The following is a 20,337-nucleotide window of genomic DNA, read 5'->3' as shown; positions in this document are numbered from 1 at the left end:
CCCGGCTAATTTTTGTATTTTTAGTAGAGATGAGGTTTCCCCATGTCGGCCAGGCTGGTCTCAAACTCCTGACCTCAAGTGATCCGCCCACCTCGGCCTCCCAGAGTGCCAGAATTATAGGCGTGAGCTTCCACGCCCAGCCCATAGAGTGTTATCTTTAACACACATCCTGAACCTTTTTATATATATTCATACACCCTTATTTTCACTACATACAATTTCCAATTATCCAGCAACATATCCTTAAACTTCAATATTTCTAAGTACATAAAAGGAATAAAGCCCCAATGGCATAAATGCCAAGAACTGGCCAGGTAGTGGATCACAATGGAAATTGGACTCATTGGGAAACAGGGTGGTGATCAATGAGTCACATCTGCTATAGACAATGGGGAAAAGTTATGACATTCATATGGACCAGGCATCTGCCATCCCTGCCGTAAACATTGATGTTCTTGGCCATCTTCTGTTACCACCCTATACTTTCATCAGTCATTTAATCCACACCAATGTCCCAACTCTGACCTCTATACAACCTTTTTTTTTCCAGTTAAGGGTACTCTTCAAACACCATATACAACTAACTCTTTAATGTCTATTTTGGCTCAGATCTCTCTCCTGAGTTTCATACCTGCCAGTAGCCTACTGGACACTTTACCTAGATATTCCAGAGACAACTCAACAAACATACAGAAACAGAATTCTATGTTGTCCGTTGTGTACGCCCAACCACCTCTAACCAGATCCAACTCTTGTATTCCTATCTTGGTGACTAACACTTTATCTCCTCAGCCTAGAAGGCCTTCCACATCTCTCTCACACCACTTGCCCTCTACACAACTACTCCTGAAATATCTTCATCTCCCCATTGAACCTTCCTGAACTTTTCCTCTAACACAAATTGATCACTCCATTCATCTTTCTGCTAGCACAGGCTCTGACTTATGCTTTTGTAATGGAAATACAAATTCAAGGAGATAAGAGACATTTTCTAACAATTAAAGAAAAGCTTTTTATCTACTTTCAAAATAGAGATAGGATATTCTATTTCCACTAAATACTGAATATTTAGTACACTCAGAATTTGTACTAAATTGCTAGAATATTCTGTTTCCGCTTAAAAGATACACTTGGAATTTATAATATTTTTTCTTTTAAATGCCAATATTTACAACACACTGGAAATGTCATCCTTTGCAACTATTTAAACTTACCAGGAAAACTTTAGCTATCAACCTAAAAATGTTCAAAGGGATACATATTTTTAAAATCCTCCTAACAGATAAATAAGAAAAAGTTTTGAAGATTACTGTTTAGTCTACAAGACTCTTTTTTTCTTGGTACAAGGCCTAAGTTTTAATCATCATTTTATCCGCAGTACCTGAAACCTAACAGATATTCAATGAATGTTTGACAAATGAATAATTATAATTTTAAATTAAATATTTTCTTAGGTATTGTTTTTAAGCTCTAATGATTTTCTCTTTTGAGAACATCCCACCTACTAATGTGCTTACAAGTCAAGCCATTTGTAATGATTTATTTAAGTGAGATAGTCTAAATACTTTCTAAAGGGGAATAAGAATACTCATAAGACAACAGGTAACATAATTTAGGCAAAAGAAGCTAATGTATGCCTTTCTTCAAGTAAACTGTGGGTTTACTTGAACTAGACTCAAATACTATTGAAGTGCCTATAGTGCCTGAACCTTGTTGGATTTCTGATTGGTTCAGTTCATAGGGGCTGTTAAGAAGTACACTTCGGTCTTTATTATTCTCCTGAGAATCTTCACAATGGCCCTTCTGGTGCACCATATCCTCTCAAGTCTTAAATGTTTGCATGCAGCCAGTCATTGAGCATTCAATGGTCTCACTTTGACCAGAACAGCAAGAACAGAAAGAATTATTCAACTGATGTGACATCATGGCTTGTAAATTCCATAGTGAGACCAAGTAAGTCCATTAAGTTGGTGACAAAGAGTAGCAACAACGCCCAAAGTTTTGGTGAACCTCTCAAAAGTAAGAAGCTAATCAAAAGGGGCAAATTGTTAAATTAAACCAAATTTGGTCTAAGGATGCCTCCGTACTTGCAGTCCTTATGTAATGAATTGCAACATAACTTTGTATGTAAATTAACTGAAACCAGAACTTAGGAGTATACCTTGGTAACAAATAGATGAGTCTTAGCCAATCTGAGCGGCTGAGCTTTGGTCAACCACAGGCTGCCAACTGATGAGACCGTGTTCAAGTAAGGCAAACACTGAGTTATAGCCAAGTAAGCTGTTTCTGTACCTTACTTCCATTTTCTGTCCATAAATGCTGCCTGCTCACGTTGCAGAATGGAGCTCTCTGAGCTTATTTTGGTTCTGAGGACTGCCCAATTCACAAATTGTTCTGTGCTTAAATTTTGTTAAGTTTAGTGAGTCTAAAGTTTCTAACCATAGCTTTGACAAAGAAGTTGGTTTTATGAGGGTTTTTCAACAGCGGCACTATGAACATTTTAGGCCGGATAATTTTTTGTTGTGAGGGGCTGTCCTGTGTGTCATGGACTATTTAACAGCATCACTGGCCTCTATCCACTAGATGCCAGTAGCACCCCTCCCTCCTGGTTCTGACAACCAAAAAGAAACATCTCCAGACATTGCCAAATGTCCCCGATGGGAGGAAATCATCTTGGGTTGAGAACAACTGGGTTAGTGTCATCATTTTTATATATACTAAACTTAGACCCAAGAGAAAACTAAATATATCAGCAATTCCCACACTAGTCTATGGGCCCCTAATGCGGATCTGCCTAATGATTTATAAGCTTACCATTGTTCTGAGCCTTTCTGTTAAATTCTTGAATATACAATGGAGTCAGAATATCCTCAGGGTCAAAATAACCTGCTGCAGGTTCAAAGTAGTTAATAATTTCCCCAAGGTTCAATACCTGATAAATACAAAGCTCAGACCAAAACCATAGTATAGTTCTTTCCTCTTTACACTGTATCTCTCAGTTGAAGCCACAGTTCTATATCTTCCCTCCTCAAAGTTGTTACTATCTAATCCTATTGTAGCCCAAGGATATAATGTTAAAATAACAAAAATTCATGTAGATGGATGTTTATTGCATTGTTTATATATTTTAGACAATATGAATGTCCAAGAATGAGACATTAATAAAATAAATTATATGAACAAACATATAAACTTAGTAACTATTTTAAACAATCATGTACAATATTTATTACCATGTTAATATGTTCACAATGGATGTAATAATTATAAAGCATACATGGTCCCATTTCTTTAAAAAAACATGTATCTGTATAAATATACATATCATCCAGGCACAGTGGCTCACATCTGTAATCCCAGCACTTTGGGAGGCAAAGGTAGGCAGATCACTTTAGGTCAGGAGTTCAAGACCAGCCTGGCCAACATGATGAAACCCCATCTCTACCAAATATACAAAAATTAGCTGGGGTGGTTCATATGGTTTGCCTGTGTCCCCACCCAAATCTGATCTTGAATTGTAGCTCCCATAATCCCTGTGTCATGGGAGGGACCCAGTGGGAGGTAATTGAATCATGGGGGCAGGCTTTTCCTGTGCTGTCCTCGTGGTAGTGAATAAGTCTCACAAGGTCTGATGGTTTTATAAAGAGGAGTTGCCATACACAAGCTCTCTTGCTTGCCGCTATGTAAGACATGACTTTTCTCCTCCTTCGCCTTCCACCATAATTGTGAGGCCTCCCCAGCCATGTGAAACCATGTGAGCCCATGAAACCTTTTTTTCTTCATAAATTACCCAGTCTCTGGCATGTCCTTATAGCAGTATGAGAACAGACTAATACAGTGGTGCACACCTGTAATCCCAGTTACTTGGGAGGCTGAGGCAGGAGAATCACTCAAACCCAGGAGGTGGAGGTTGCAGTGAACCAAGACCGCACCACTGCGCTCCAGCCTGGGTGACAGAGCAAGACTCCATCTCAAAAATAAATAAATAATTATACATATATATGTAATCTGATAGGATTAATGCTAAAAAGTTGATAATTATAAATTTGGGTGGGAGGATTATGTTTTAGGGAATTTGTATTTATCACTCTTCTACAATAAACATAGATGGCTGTGTAAAAGTATTTTAGAGTATTTCTATAAACAAATTTACTTCATATACAAGAGTCATAAAGAAAAAACTGTGAATGCCTTTAATAATGGTGTTAAAGGAGAGCACCAAAATGTCATGATATATTTATACAGTTATGTTTCTGGGTTTATCATTTGATCTATAGTATATTTGAATGCATTTAACATCAGAGTCCCACTGAAACAACTTGCTTGGCTCCATCTGTAAAAACACTACAATAATCTTTATTGAAAACTCTCTGCAGTAGATATCCTTGTTAACCTTGTTAACCTCTTTGCTCTTAAAACCCAAGAGACAGTAATTTTAATGGAAGTATAAAGAGATATAACGAATTTACAATTATAGATACTTATACTATCTGACAGCAAAGGATAAAAAGCAGTGGGTTTGGGTTGAGTTTATTTGTTTGTTTTGTTTTTAATATAAGTGACCTATTTTCTGTCTGCTTATCAGGCTTAACAAAGGTCCTCTCTTGAGAGCAAACAAGGCAATTCCAGCCTCTCCAGCTCCTTCTCTGTATGAACTTTCACATAATAAGCCACTGAATGCTTATTAGGTACAAAGTGTGGGCAGGCACCAAAGGAATACATAGAAAAATCAAACAAATACTCCAGGAGAAATAACACCAGTATATAACTTAAATCTATTATTTATGAACTTTATTTTTTTTTTCGAACTATTAGGAAACAATGTCAATTACACAGAGAGGAGATAATCAGTTACTGGTCACATGTACAAACGCAGCTGAGAGCATCTTCCCAACATAAGATGTAATCCATTATGGCCTATTGCTATTTGTAGTTTTACACTTGTCTGTGTATGATCTCTGATTCAAAATGGGACACTCCCATCTTGATGGCCTTACTCTCAGGCCTCAGAGTAGTCGAAAGTGTGCTGTCCATTTACCTGGCTAACAATTGCTCTTACTCGAGTCCAGATCTCTGGTGGGTTCCCAACTTCATTCAGCCACAGTACTCACACCTTCAAAATATACTTCTTGTGGTCTGATCCTGCCAGAGTGAATGACTGCTTTAAAGAAGATAATATGTTCTCTGTTATATGTCCATGACTCTCACATTTGAAGCAAAGCCTATACTTTGATTTGCTGGCTATAACAAAATTTGAGAACATTTACAACTAATCTACCAATACGTATATAATACAGACTTTAAAAACTCACACTCATATGTGTTTCTAATGTTTTTACAATCAACGTGTATTATCCATGTACAAAGAACAATTGTTTTTAAAAAAGTTCAGGTCAATTCAGTCTGCTAAATCTGCCTACCCAGATAGTCTGGACAGTCCTGAATCTAAAAAAAACTTGGTTTCATGTCTTCTAGAGAAAGGTAAGGAAACAGAATAATTCTCAAATAGCTAAAACTGTACATACCGAGAATAAAAAAGCTAACTTTTATTGAGCATTAATATGTGCTACAGATTATATTAATTAATAAATCCTCAAAACAACCATAATAGATATATTCTTATCCTTTTACAGTTAAGAAAACTGGGACACAAAGTTAAGTAATCTACCCTCAACGACCCATGGTTAGTGCGTAAGTGGATTCCAACCCAGACTGCTTAACTCCAAAACCCAACCTATAGTTTATGCTACACTTCCACCTTTGACCTCTGCCTTCTAGGGCAAAGGAGCAAAAAACAAAGAACACACAAAAAAGTTAAAAAGCAAATGAATAAACAGGCTAGAAGTGAGAGTAATTGAGAAAAAGCAAAAAAAAAAAAAAAAAAAAGCAAAATTTGAAATTGCAACACTATGGTGGGGGGTGGGGGGGTGTATGTCTTGAATGAATAAAATGAAATGCATGGGACCTAAATATGCTTTTTTTTTTTTTTTTAGATGGAGTCTTGTTCTGTCGCCCAGGCTGGAGTGCAGTGGCGCCATTCTTCTGCCTCAGCCTCCCGAGTAGCTGGGATTACAGGTGCCCGCCACCACGCCCGGCTAATTTTTTTGTATTTGTTTTTACTAGAGACGGGGTTTTACCGTGTTAGCCAAGATGGTCTCGATCTCCTGACCCCGTGATCCGCCCGCCTCGGCCTCCCAAAGTGCTGGGATTACAGGCGTGAGCCACCGCGCCCGGCCCATATGCTCATTTCTTAGCAAGGAAAACTGAGGGTTGGGGAAGAATGCAAGCGGACAACGAAACCTACAATTTTACAGTGAAAACCTGTTATTCCAGGCAGCACTGACATTGACAAAATCTTGTCTAGAATCACTTCACCATTCAAGGGTAACAACAACAGGCATCCTTTCCTTAACCATCACAGTAACTCTAACTCCACGAACACACAAGAAAAAGAATTCCTAGAACCAGCTCAAGTAGAGCCAAAAAATACTGAGCCTAGAAATCAAAGCATGTGATTCTAGCATAGTCATTAGTGTGTGTTCTCCAGCGAATCACTTTTCCCTTCTGGGTTTCAATTACCTCAACTTCGTAGAGGCAAGTGTTTTAACTAAATTAAGGTGTAACTGTCAGCTCTAAGAATTATGTGAAACTTTAAAGAAAACTCCTGTAAAACTTGGAAATGCTCCGGGATGCATTTAAAACACCGTGAACTATGGGTTCTTTGGCGAGAATGTTCCCTTCTAAGCCGCCCCAAGCCCTGGCTAGACCATGACACAGACTGGTTTCCAAGCCCTTGAGGCTTAGAGAGCAAGGTCAAATCCAGCTTTCAATAATTCCATAGGGCTGAGGCATTAACCTCTACGAGTATTATAATCTAAGTCAGAATTCTGGGGGTAAAGGCAGCGGCAGGGGAAGAAGAAATCACTATTATAGGTCATCAGAATCCTTAGTCCAGACCCCTCCGGTTGCAGAATGAAGCATAGAGAGTGCGAGCGCCTTGCGCCACGTTACACAGCAGTTAGCGCCGAGGGCGGGACTAGAACCTCGATCTTTGAGCTCCCCGATCGGCAAACGGTCCTTCCAAGTGCAGCGAAGCAACAGAGAGGAGGGGCGACGGCGCGCGGGGGCCCGGCACGGAGCGCAGGGGCACCAGGGAGGGCAGGGGCGCACCCCGAGTTACCTGTGTCGGCCCCCGAGCCGGCGTGCACCAGTCTGACCTCTGGCCGCTGCCCGTCGCCACCCGGCCTGCGCTGCACCACCTGCCGCAGAAGCAGCCGCATGCGCCGCGAGGCCGGGCCGCCGTGGCCTCCGGGTGCCCCGAGGAGTAGGAGCCGGGATTGCATGGGGCCGGGGGCGCTGCCGGGGACAGCGAGGGGGCCCGGGGGTCGAGGTGCGTCCCAGGCAGGCAGCGTGAGGCGGCGCAGAGAAGCGGACAGGAAGCGGCACCTAGCCGAGTCCGCCGGAAACTCCTTCCCCCTCGGCGCGGCCGGCTCAGTAGACTCTGCCCGGCCCAGCTTGGCCCTGCATGGGCCACGCGGGCTGCAAGAGCCTGCGGAGCGTCAGTCAAAGAGCCGGCACCGTCCCGAGACGGCCCGAGCCGCGGGGGTACTCCGAGCTGCGGCGCCGGGCTCTGGCGCGCGCCTCGCAGTCCCTGAGACTGTCTGTTCACCTGGATGCACCAGGCCTTCACCCCGCCTTTTCCCTGCGATCCCACAGAATCTCAGGAGTTAGGGACAGCCAAAGGTTTTAGGAGCATTTGTCGGTGAGGCTCTTCAGATGCTTGCACCAAGTCTTTGTTTCTTAGTTAAGTATAGGGAGATTTCCATGTACCCGGCTTCAGATTTGGGAAACTGAGAAAACATGCACAAGATGATGGGAACTTTCACAACTGTCTTGATTCATTGTAACCACACTAGTGTTTCCAAACCTTACCTGAAAGCGTTACCCTTTGTCCCTTTCGTGGTGGTTGTTTCTGTGTTTTATTACCGCTTCCTAAATTCCAAGGAAGAAAATTCACATCTTAAGGATAGATAGAAGTTGCTCAAATATCAGAAAGGATCCAGATCAAGCACTTTTCCGGTCATGCTGTAATACAAGAGTTATATAAAGATAATTTATGTCTTTAGTAAAGGAAAAAGTAGGACACTGGCTAAGGCTGCCTCCCTCTCGTACATTCCAACATCGGAAACAGCCCTACCACAAAGCAAACTAAGCCTAATGTAATTAGACTGCATCCCCAAAATGTCACAGTGAACTGACAAAGGCAAAATGTGAGACAAGTTATACAAACAAACATCAAAAAGAAGTCAGAAGACCTCACTTTCAGCTAAAGACCTTGCTAATTCTAGAGCTGCCACTGTCTAAATACATAGCACCTACCCTGCACCTAACCCTGTGATGAGTGCTGAGAAGAGAGTAAGAGAGTGGAGGCTGTGAAAGTCAAACAAGGCTAGGTAAGGAAGGCTTTGGGCATCCAGTGGAAGATCTTGGACTTGAGGAATGAAGGCTGAACCAGGCTTCTAACCTAGATGAGGAGACAGTGAAAATAAAGGTAATAAATAGTTACACAATATATTATGACATCGTTTCATGTGTATCTTCTCATTTAATCCTCATAGCAACCCTAAGACATAAATTTAGGATGTAAGTTTATCAAATGCTTTTCCTACTTTGAGCACATCCTATGCATCAAGATTTTAATGAATTACCTCATTTCACATAAAAATGCTTTGATTGAAGTACTATTATTATCCTCCATTTTACAGATGAAGAAACTGAGGCTGGAAGAATTAAATACCTTAGTCAAGATATCTCCATTTAATCTCGCTGGAACTCAGTAGACACCTGAAAGAATGAGAGAACAACCTAAGGCAATTTTGCAAAATGATTGATATAAGCACTAAGAGCTCTTGGAGTTAAGACAATGGAGAGATCCACACAAGTTAGAGCATTCAACAACATCTTTTGCTTAGTTTTATTTTTTTAGAGACAAAGTATCATTCTGTTGCCCAGGCTGGTGTGCAGTGGCAATATTATAGCACACTGCAACCCCAAATTCCTGGGCTCAAGTGATCCTCCTGCTTCAGCCTCCCTAGTAGCTGAGACTACAGCTATGCACCACTGTGCCTGGCTAATTTTTGTGTTTTTGTTTTTGTAGCAGTGGAGTCTTGTTATGTTGCCCAGGCTGGTCTCAAGCTCCTGGTCTCAAGTGATCCTCCTGCCTCAGCCTCCCAAAAACAACATTTATTGAGTAACTGCTGTATAAACAGTACCCTGCTAGATACTGTGAATCAATGGGCTTACATTAGGTATTGATGATAAATATACAAATAAAGAATTGCAATACAGTGAGACATGTGTCAGAGATTTAGGTTCAACATACTGTGGAGTGGATTGCTGCACCTGGAGGGGAGGTCAGCGAGTCTTCGCGGAGAAGGTAGTGTTTGAAATGGTTTTTGTAGGATATATTATACAAGAGTTTGTCAGGCTGAGACAAGTCAAATCTGGCAGACAGATCATGTACAGAGAGAGAGAAAGAAGCAGCTGAAAGTACAGGGCATGACTGAGAACCAGAGAGTGATTCAGTGTGTCTAGAGGTCAAGTATATATAACAGTTTGTAAGAAGAAGACCAGAAAGAGAATCTGGGGCCATGTTGTATGCCAAGAGAAGGAGTTTGCACATTAAGCCCCAGGAAATGGAAGTCTTTTTAGAGTGACAAAGCTACAATGGGGAGGAAAGAATAAGACCAGAAAGAGAATCTGGGGCCATGTTGTATGCCAACAGAAGAAGTTTGCACATTAACCTCCAGGAAATATGAAGGTATTTTAGAGTGACAAAGCTACAATGGGGAGGAAAACTTTGAGCCCGAGGAAAGGCAGCACCTGAGCTTAATTTTGAATGCTATTTAGGACTGGATAAACACAGAAGAGGGGACTAGAGCCTAAGTAGAGACTCGGAGTCCTGACTGAGTTAAGTTGCAGGGGCCATGAGACCAGCCAGATGAGGAGGTTAATCGTCAGAAAGTAGTAGAAGGTGTTGGCAGAGCAGGAGGAGAAGGTTACAGAGTGAAGAATCTTGAGTAGATGGATGAAGTTGGACTTCATCCGACGAGCAAACTGGGCAGCTACTGGACTTTTGATTGTGTTTTAGGTGGTGACATACTGTGAATTGAATTAGGAAGACAGGAAGCATCAAGTGCTAGCTACGTGGCAGTAAAAATAGTCTCTACTTGAAATGATGAACAGTGCTGATGGCAATGAGACTGAATGGGAAAGAATGGACCTTCACAGTGTTTTTAAAGATGAACCAAAGGTGTTTTGTTTTAAAAGATGTTCATCATAATCTGTGTAAAGTCTCTCAAACTCTTACTAAAATATCTGATCACATGCTTATTAAAAAAATAAGCTACCAGCCGGGCACAGTGGCTCACACCTATAATCCCAGCACTTTGGGAGGCTGAGACGGGTGGATCACCTGAGGTCAGGAGTTTGAGACCAGCCTGGCCAACATGGCGAAACCCTGTCTCTACTAAAAATACAAAAATTAGCCAGGCATGATGGTGGGTGGCTGTAATCCCAGCTACTCAGGAGGCAGGGGCAGGAGAATCGCTTGAACCCGGGAGGCAGAGGTTGCAGTGAGCTGAGATCATGTCACTGCATTCCAGCCTGGGCAACAGAGTGAGACTCTGTCTCAAAAAAAACAAAACAAACAAACAAAAAATCACACCACCAAAAGCTAGTATTGACTGTCAGGCTCTTTCCAGAGTTTGGAAGGAGTATTTTTTACATACCACATTAATGTAACTTGATGAAAAATGCAACTAATAATCCTTCCATGCTATGTCTGACTGAAAAAAAGGTGGGTGCTCCACTCCTCCACTGTCTACACCAGCTAAGAAATCAAAGGTTCATACCAGTAGTTCCCAGACTTTTGTGTGCATCCCAATTACCTGCAGAACTTATTAAAATGCAGATTATAGGGTTTCGTTCCTCCCTCCACCCAGAGATTCTGAGTCAATAGGTCTGAAAGGGCCCAAGAATTTTCATCTTTAGTAATACCTATATGAAATCACCCATGTGCCACACATTTCAGTCATGAAGTTGGACAACTGTTCTTTATAGGGTAGGAGGGAAAAAGGAAAATCATGACCAGGCACAGTGACTCACGCCTGTAATCCCAGCACTTTGGGAGGCCGAGGCAGGCAGATCACCTGAGGTCAGGAGTCCAAGACCAGCCTGGCTAACATGGAGAAACCCCATTTCTACTAAAAATACAAGAAATTAGCCTGGTGTGGTGGTGTGCACCTGTAATCCCAGCTACTTGGGAGGCTGAGGCAGGAGAATTGCTTGAACCCAGGAGGCGGAGATTGCAGTGATCTGAGATCGCCCCATTGCACTCCAACTTGGGCAACAAGAGTAAAACTCTGTCTCAAAAAACAAAAAAAAAAAAATGAAAATCATTGTTTCTTTGGTATTCCAAGATTGACCTCTTATTGCTCTTTTTTCCATTTTTTTTGAGACAGGATCCGGCTCTGTCGCCCAGGCTAGAGTGCAGTAGCATGATTACACCTCATTGCAGCCACTACCTCCTGGGCTCAAGCGATCCTCCCACCTCAGCCTCCCTAGTAGCTGGGACTACAGGCATGTACCACCATGCCTGGCTAATTTTTGTGTTTTTTGTAGTGACAAGGTTTCACTATGTTTCCCAGGCTGGTCTTAAACTCCTGGGCTCAGGTGATCTCCCTGCCTCTGCCTCCCAAAGTGCTAGGATTACAGGCATGAGCCACCATTCCCAGTCTCTTTCATTTGATGTATGCCTGCTGCAGAGCTGGAGAAGACAGGTGGGAGACAGGGGCTAGCGGGACTGGTTTGGAGAGAGAGAAAGGGCTGACCAGATAGATGGGTGTTTTTATTTTTATCCCTTTGATTACCAGTAAGGATAAACATTTTTTCATAAGTTCGAAAGTAATTTGTATTTTTAGTTATTATTTATCTAATTCTCCTTTGTGTATTTTTAAAATATCTTTCTAACTAATTTTAAGAGCTTTCTGCATACTAAGAATATTGACACTTTCTAGTAGGTTGCCAACTTACATTACTTTTTCCCTCCACCACACTTAGGCAGCTCAAATCCATGTGAGCAAATGGATTTAAGTAAGGAAGAAATACGAAGAAGACTATGGGCTTTTGAACCAGGCAAATCCGGGCTTCAATCATACTTCATCACTTCTAGTTGTAGGACATGAGCCAAATTGCTACCTTTTCTGCACCTCAATATTTTCATCTGTAAAACAGATACGGCCAGGCTCGGTGGCTCACTCCTGTAATCCCAGCACTTTAGGAGGCCGAGGCGGGTGGATCACGAGATGAGGAGATTGAGACCATCCTGGCCAACATGGTGAAACCCTGTCTCTACTAAAAATACAAAAATTAGCTGGGCATGGTGGCACGTACCTGTAATCCCAGCTACTCGGGAGACTGAGGCAGGAGAATCACTTGAACCAGGGAGTCGAGGTTGCAGTGAGCCAAGATCGCTCCACCACACTCCTGCCTGGCAACAGAGTGAGACCCTGTCTCAAAAAAAAAAGATATGATAGTACTTTTAATAAAGTGTTGTGAGCCTTCAATAACAGATGTAAAATGTCTAGCAAAACACCTGGCACACAGTAGGTATTCAGGAAATGTTTACAATTCAAGTAACCAATCTTTAGAAGTTAGGCAACTCCATAATTTAAAATATTTTGAATCAGCATTAAATGTAAATTCAGTGTTTGAGAGGTGTTTAGAAACCTTGATAAGCATTTTTCATTACATATGAAGTGTATAAAAGCGCACATTGGTATTCCATCCCTTTACCTCCAAAGGAGCAATGTCTATGTTTCTCTCTTTGCTAGATATTCTGTCAGATCTGTCTGCCAGACCACTCCTTCTCCTTCTCTGATGCAAGTAACACCTGTATATTGCATACCAAGTGAGGCTGTCCATCACCTAACTCCACCTCACCAGGCACACAGGTTCAGCATGTGATTGGCCTCATAGTGCTTGACCCAGCACCAATCAGAAAGCTTTGTCAGAGATGGATATGGTTTTTGTATTTTTAGTAGAGACAGGGCTTCACTATGTTGGCCAGGCTGGTCTCGAACTCCTGACCTCAGATGATATGCCTGCCTCGGCCTCCCAAAGTGCTGGGATTACAGGAGTGAGCCACCGCGCCTGGCCTCGAAATTCCTGGTGCAGGGACTCTTTCTTACTAAGGTTATGGGTGCTTATAGCCCCCACATAAGTCCAGAACTGCCAGGGCCATCTTGGCTTTAATTTGAGAAAAGCCTGACTGAGACAAGAGAAAGGCAAAACAAATGATTGCGACCAAGGGAAACAAAATGTCCTGGTGCTATACTTTGAACTGTGAATCACCCCAATCTGAAACATTGCTGTGAACATCATGAGTAAATAAATCCTGACTTAATGTATACAAGTAAGTTTGTCATAACTTTCTGTTGCTCATAATTCCAAGAATTCTGACTGATGCCATCTCTTACCCATGAAGCCTTGGTAGGAGTTGCTTGACTCAGAGATATGGCTGTCCTTGGTATTGATCACTTCATAATGCCTCTTTATATATGTAAAAATAGGGTGGGCTGTAGATTATAGCTGTAAGTTACATCAAGTTCCCAACTTATTAACAAAGAAGAAAAAATCTTGGTGGAAGCAAGGTGGCCACACATGTATATTTCCTTTACCCTCTTTGCTAAGTCCTTAATGGGAACACGTGCTTCCAGCACTACTGTCCACTCAAGGTATGGTCTTACCTAGTAAGGAAAGCTCAATTCTTGTAGCATTATAATTTGCATTATATAATTTTCAAGGCCTGTGCTATTATTTACGAAGAAATATTTATAATATCGGGCTCTTTGGACCTTTGGCTTCACTCCTGCATCAGCAAAGGCCAGCAAAGGAGAACAGAGTTGGCCTGAGTGTCTCTGGTTCATGCTCTCCAGCATTCTGGGACCCATTTTCCCAGGGCCACCTTTTAATTCTGATATAATACCTGTTATGTTAATTGTTCTAATACTGAGTTTGGTCTGAGGACCACAACAACAAATCCATCTCACCACATATGAGTTTTCAAAAAGATAATTTAGAGGCTTTTTAGAAATTCCTTATTTATTTATTTATTTATTTATTTATCTATTTATTTATTTATTTTTGAGATGGAGTCTTACTCTGTCACCCAGGCTGGAATGCAGTGGCACGATCTTGGCTCACTGCAACCTCTGCCTCCCAGGTTCAAGCAATTCTCCTGCCTCCGCCTCCCAAGTAGCTGGGACTAAAGGTGCCTGCCACCACACCCGGTTAGTTTTTGTATTTTTAGTAGAGACAGGGCTTCACTATGTTGGCCAGGCTGGTCTCGAACTCCTGACCTCAGGTGATCTGCCTGCCTCGGCCTCCCAAAGGGCTGGGATTACAGGAGTGAGCCACTGCGCCTGGCCTGGAAATTCCTTTTTTAAAAAAGAATGATCTATAAGATTCCATTAAAATTGTCAAGCCATAGTATATTTGGTTAATTGATAAAAACTCATGTTCAAGTTTTCAATAAGTAATCCATTTATTTTAGGAATTAATTTCCTTGATCCATGTATTTATCCTCAAAATAATTGTTAAAAATTATTAGTCTCTTATTTTATAGATGGAAACATGGCGTCTCCTATTTCATTACTCTGTAAGCTTGAGGAAATTCCCTTCACTCGGCACACTTCAAAGTCTGCAACTTCATGTAAGTATCACTTTCTTAAGTAGTTCAGGGATTATTGTACTATTATCCTTGCTGTTCCCTCTGCTTGAAATGGTCTTTTCCTAATACTTCCATAACTGATTCTTTCTCAGTGTCATACCTCAGCATTTCCCTTGTCACAATCTATAAGTACTTTGGGTTTACCTTTTATTGTCTGTCCCATTCAGTGGATCCTAAGCTTCAGAAGGATGGTCTCGCTGAGCACTGTATCCAGAGTGCTTCACACACTGCCTGGCAGAGTAAGTACTCATTAAGTATTTCTTAAATGAATTTCTTTTTTTCTACATTCTTAAAAAAACCTTGAGAAATTAGCAAAGGGGGGTGATGATGACCGCCATTACTCCCACCAGTACCATCTTTCATAACACAAATCATAGATAATGAGGTTGATGATAATACAAAGACAGTTATGCCGTTACATTTGCTTATTGTCATCACAGCTAACTTTAGTATGTTTAATATGTAAGATAGTTGTTTTTATATTTTTAAAAAATTATGGTACAGTACATACAATAAAAAAATTACTACCTTAACCATTTTCAAATGTACAGTTTAGTGGCATTAAGTGCTTACACATTGTTGTGCTACCGTACTACCCTCCAACCAGAGAACTCTTTTCATCTTGCAAAGCAGAAACTCTGTGCCTATTAAATAAGAATTCCCCATTCATCCCACTCCCAGCCCCCGCCCTCCACCATTCTACAATTTGTCTCTACAAATTTGATTACTCTGATTACTCAAATATATTAGGGCTCTCCAGAGAAACAGGGTTTCTCCAGAGTCAGGGTTCTCCAGAGAAACAGAATCAACAGAATGTGATTTCAGAGAGAGAGAGAGACTTAGAAAGTATTGGCTCACACAGTTATGGAGGCTGACAAGTTCTGAGATCTGTACTTCACAAACTGGAGACCCAAGAAAGCCAGTGTTGTAAGTTCCAGTCTGAAAGTCAGCAGGCTCCAGACCCCTTCAAATCTGAAGGCAGGAAAAATGTGCTGTCCCAGCTGAAGCAGCCAGGCAGGAGAAGCTTCCTCTTAGTGGAGGGAGAGTGAGCCTTTCTGTTCTATTCAGGCCTTCAGCTGAGTGGATGAGGCCCACCCACATTAGGAAGGGCCATCTGCTTTACTCATTCTGCGGATTCACATGTTAATCTCATCCAAAAACATCTGCACAGGCACACCTAGAATAACGTTTGACCAAATATCTGGGTGCCCCATAGCCCAGTCACCTTGACACATAAAATTGACCATCACATCATATAAATTAAATCATACAGTATTTGTCCTTTTGTGACTGGCTTATTTCACTTAACATAGTGTCCTCAAGATTATTCCATGTTGTAGCACATGTCAGAATTTCCTTCCTTTTTAAGGCTGAATAATGTTTCACTTATGTGCACACTGCAATTTGTTTATCCATTCATATGTTGATGGACACTTGGGTTACAAACCTTTTGGCTATTGTGAATAATGCTGCTATGAACATGGGTGTACAAATATCTCTTTTAGCTTCTGCTTTTAATTCTTTTGGGTATATACCCAGAAGTAGAATTGCTGTATCGTATGGTAATACTATTTTTAACTTTTTTAGGAATGCACCATACTGTTTTTCATAGCAGCTGCACCATTTTACATTCTTACCATCAGTGTGCAAGGGTTCTAATTTCTCCACATCCTCACCAACATTTGTTATTTTCTGTTTTTTTTTTTTTAATAACAGCCTTTCCTAATGCATGTGAGGTGGTTATTAGTTTCTTTTGTACTTAAATTTTAGTCATTTTCTGTCACTTTCTGTTCATTTTTGTCACGTACTAGGCTTGTCACTTACTTTATGACTATAGATCCAGGTGTTAGAGATGATGCTTGATACCGTAGGTAACTATTAGTACTAATTAGTGGTAATTTTCAAAACACAATATGGTAAATAGAGATTAGAGAAGAAATAGGAAGTGGTAGGCCCGGGCAAAACAGAACCAAAATAGGTGGCAAAGAGGAAATAGTCATGGATGTGGGCAGTATGCTACGAAGAGATCTTTTTCTTAGAACCAAATGGTTATAATAAACAGTCATTTATATTTTTAGTTGAGAGTGGGAGGCAAGAGGGAGGAAAAGAAAGAGTGTAGTTCCTTATTATCTAATATGACTTCATGCCAAACACAGTGACCATCACTGGAGAAATAGAAATGTTAGCAAATGTATCTGGTATTAAAATGTAAATCTACCTCTGAGAACACAGATGACTCTTAACTGTGTTTCTAAACTACTGATTCAACCTTTATAGCCTTTTCTCTATGACACGGGACCCTAAAATTTAATGATAAATGATTTTCTAAATTCGTCATTGTGAACTATTTGTGTTATGACCAAATTGTGTGTGATATCTGTTTTTTTTTTTTCAAACTACTGCAACATGTTAAGTAAATCATTCTTTGGGCATCATGCATTGTGATTATTCATAAAGAAGGATTACTTTGTTTATGAGCATTTACCAAATCTTTAGTCAGAATATACAGAGGCCTCCAGGAGCCTAGATTAGATATAGGGAGGGGAAAATAGGTATTGGTGCTCACAGTAACTAGGAAAAGGGTCCTAGACAACATATGATTGAATTTAAGGAAATTGTTCCATACAATATTATTGAGTGCCTGCTATATGCCCTGTACTGCACTATTCACTGGGGGAACTATAGTAAATAAGACAGTTTCCTATGGAACTTAGAATCCATTTAGTCTGTTTTATATTTAGAAGTTTGAGTTTGCCCTATTGGTCAGTGGTTTTCAAACTCTGCTTTGAAGCCTGTCATATAATCAATAATTTGTCTGGTCTTTGTCCTGGGTTCCTGGCACAAATAGGAGTCTCTTTATTATTCATGAGCCTTTGAGAACACTCTTCAGTTTGTGCTAATGAGGTGATTCATGGTGGAACCCTAGATAGCTTCAGGATGGATGCTGATCATTCTAGAAAGATCAACCATGTGATTAAAGAGTTGAGGCTTTGAACCATATGACATCAGCGCAGCCTCCTGACCTTCAGGAAGGGGAGGGGGATTGGAAATGGATCTCACTCACGTGGCCAAAACTCCAAAAAACTCTGGATGCGAAAGCTCAGTGGAACTTCCTGGTTGATGAACACCTGAACACACCAGAATGCAGAATGGCAGAGAGTGTAGAATCTCTACATTTGGAACCCTCCAAGATGTCACCCTATGTATCTCTTCATTTGGCTGTTCCTGCACTTTCCTGAGTTACATCAGTCATTTTAGTGGATTATGGTGAGACCTACCACCCTCTGGATTTGTAGACAGTCTGAAGTGAGGGCTGTTTTGCTTTGAACCAATGCCCTTTAACTGGTGGGGTCTGTGCCAACTCCAGGTGGTTAGTGCCAGAATTGGAATATGCACTATACCAGCTGATGTCAGAATAGAGCCCTTTCTTCAGTGGCTTCAAAGGAGGAGATTGGGAAAAAAGGTTCATACTAGTTGTAAATTCTGTTTTCCATAATGGCCTCCTGGGTAGCCTTTGTTGGGTGATTACTAAGTATAAGAACTGTTATTTCTGTTTTACAAATGAGAACACCTAGGCTTCCAGGGCATAAATAACCTACCCATATATGCATGTAAAGTAACTAGGGACTTGATTGTTGTGAAGAGAAGGTTAAATTCAAGAGCCATTGTGGAATAATTATCAAGTGGGTAATTACATGTGAAAATCAAAAGAGAAAGACATCCAAAGCTAAAGTAAGATTGTGACAAAGGAAACCAGATTTTAGAGATATAGGCAACCACAAAAGACAAGGGATGCCATTCTGAGAAAAAGTGGTGACTTTACGTAAAAAGAAAATAAAAACATTTGAAATTTAAAATGTGAGTGGAAAAGCAGAAGTAAGAAAAGAAGTATAATCCAGCAAGGTTAGTTTGATGTTAGTGAAAGCCTTCGTTTCCTTAGTTTTATTGTTTTAATGCCAATCAAATATGGATAAGGACATCTAGCTCAGACAACTAGCCATCATCAGGACTCCAAGCTAGCTGCCCAGCATCATCTTTGACATATTTCAGGTTCCTCACAAGCAACGACCCCCTTTCCTTCTCCTTAGTAGGCACCGTTAAGAGCAGGAAGAAAATACGATCTGTGACCCAAAACAGAGACTCAACCATACCTGCCTGTTCAAAATCTACACCACTTATTGAGACCCTTTCACAAATCCAGTGAAATCCCAAAAATATGGCAGAAATGCCATGATGTGTTTCATACCCCCTAGCTAAAAGTCGAAGGTTGCTGGAAAAGGCTCATGTTAAATCACAACCTGTAGCCACCGCAGAATAAAATTCAGTGCATATTAGAACATTGCACACAATTTTTGTAGGTATATTTAATATTTATACACAGATAAATATTAAAATGCAATTATAAAATAAATATATAAAATAAATAAAATAAAAATACATTTCTACTTAAAACATAGGTCCTAGGCTCAGATAATAATGTGCAGGTTTCTCCCTCACATGACTGTGCACAAGAACACTGAATAACTGCGTAGGACAAGTTTTATAATGAGGGTTCACTTAGGCACTGAAGGTTGTCTATTATCCCTGGTGCCTGACCATTAAACGCTAGGAATGGTACCCTGTCATTGTGAGACCCCCACCACCAGATTTCCCAACTTCACGCTAGCCCCTGGTGCCATTCCACCTGATAGCTTTTGCCCCAGAGCCTCCTTGCTGGGTACAGAGAGGATGCTTGGGGCAAAGAACAAAAGTCTCCTTATTTACCTGGGCACAATTATGATTCTTTCCCTTTCCGGTTACTTGTCACAATTTCTATTAGGTTGGTGCAAAAGTAATTGAGGTTTTTGCTATTTATTGAAAGCAATCACAAAACCACAATTACTTTGGCACCAACCTAACAGCTAAATTATAGTCCTCACTACTCTCTGTGTGGCCACTGTGCAAATGTGAGCTCCACAAGGGCTGTAGGCCCAAGTTTGTCAGAGGCCCTTCTCTGCACAGTTTCCTGAGTGGACCACCGGGCTCTTGCTGGCCCTCTTTTCGCTGCCCTGCTCCTGCCTCCTGTGGCACATCCCACAGCCTTTGCTGCTGGGGTTGCCCTCTGGAGGGAACAGTTACAGGACTCTAGTTTGCCTGCATGCAACAGAATATGCCCCTGACTAACAGGGAACTTGAGCACCTTGCCGAGCTTGGGGAAATGGCTGTGCCGCTGCTAGATCCAAGTCCTGTGCTTCCCTTGGGATCCCCTTCACTTGGCTTTGGGGATGAGAGGGGTAGCATGCATGAGAAAAATGTCTTTTCTCTCCTCTTGAGACCTACAATCAAAGTAATGGGCTCGTTTCCTCTCTCACCTCCCCAGGCTCCTTATATACTATGGAGTTTTAGATGGGGTGCTTGCTAGTGGTCGGAAGGCAATTCTGCCTGAGTTACTAAACTCTGGGGAAGGTGTCCAGTCCCAAATGTTGGCAGGACTCTTTAGAACGCAAAGTCATTGTGCCTCTCCGTCCTTAGCACTGGGCCCTATGTTCCACTTTCAGGGAGAAAGG

The 20,337-nt window shown here is 41.2% G+C and overlaps 1 protein-coding gene across 1 annotated transcript in view; it reads right to left on the bottom strand.

Moving 5' to 3' along the window:
* LOC105535530 (von Willebrand factor A domain-containing protein 8-like) overlaps positions 1-7,442 on the bottom strand; it is a gene marked incomplete at its 3' end in the record, with an annotated part of 189,590 nt that extends 182,148 nt beyond the window's left edge. Inside the window, exon 1 of the mRNA XM_011974646.1 lies at positions 7,181-7,442. Coding sequence (XP_011830036.1) covers positions 7,181-7,343 — 163 coding nt within the window. The remainder of the gene's footprint in view (positions 1-7,180) is intronic.
* Positions 7,443-20,337: the final 12,895 nt, after the last annotated feature.

Source organism: Mandrillus leucophaeus, unplaced genomic scaffold (assembly GCF_000951045.1).
Source record: "Mandrillus leucophaeus isolate KB7577 unplaced genomic scaffold, Mleu.le_1.0 Scaffold147, whole genome shotgun sequence".
Classification (NCBI taxonomy): Eukaryota; Metazoa; Chordata; class Mammalia; order Primates; family Cercopithecidae; genus Mandrillus; species Mandrillus leucophaeus.
The sequence above is the reverse complement of the archived record's forward strand: the minus strand, read 5'-3'. Positions and strand labels throughout refer to the sequence as shown.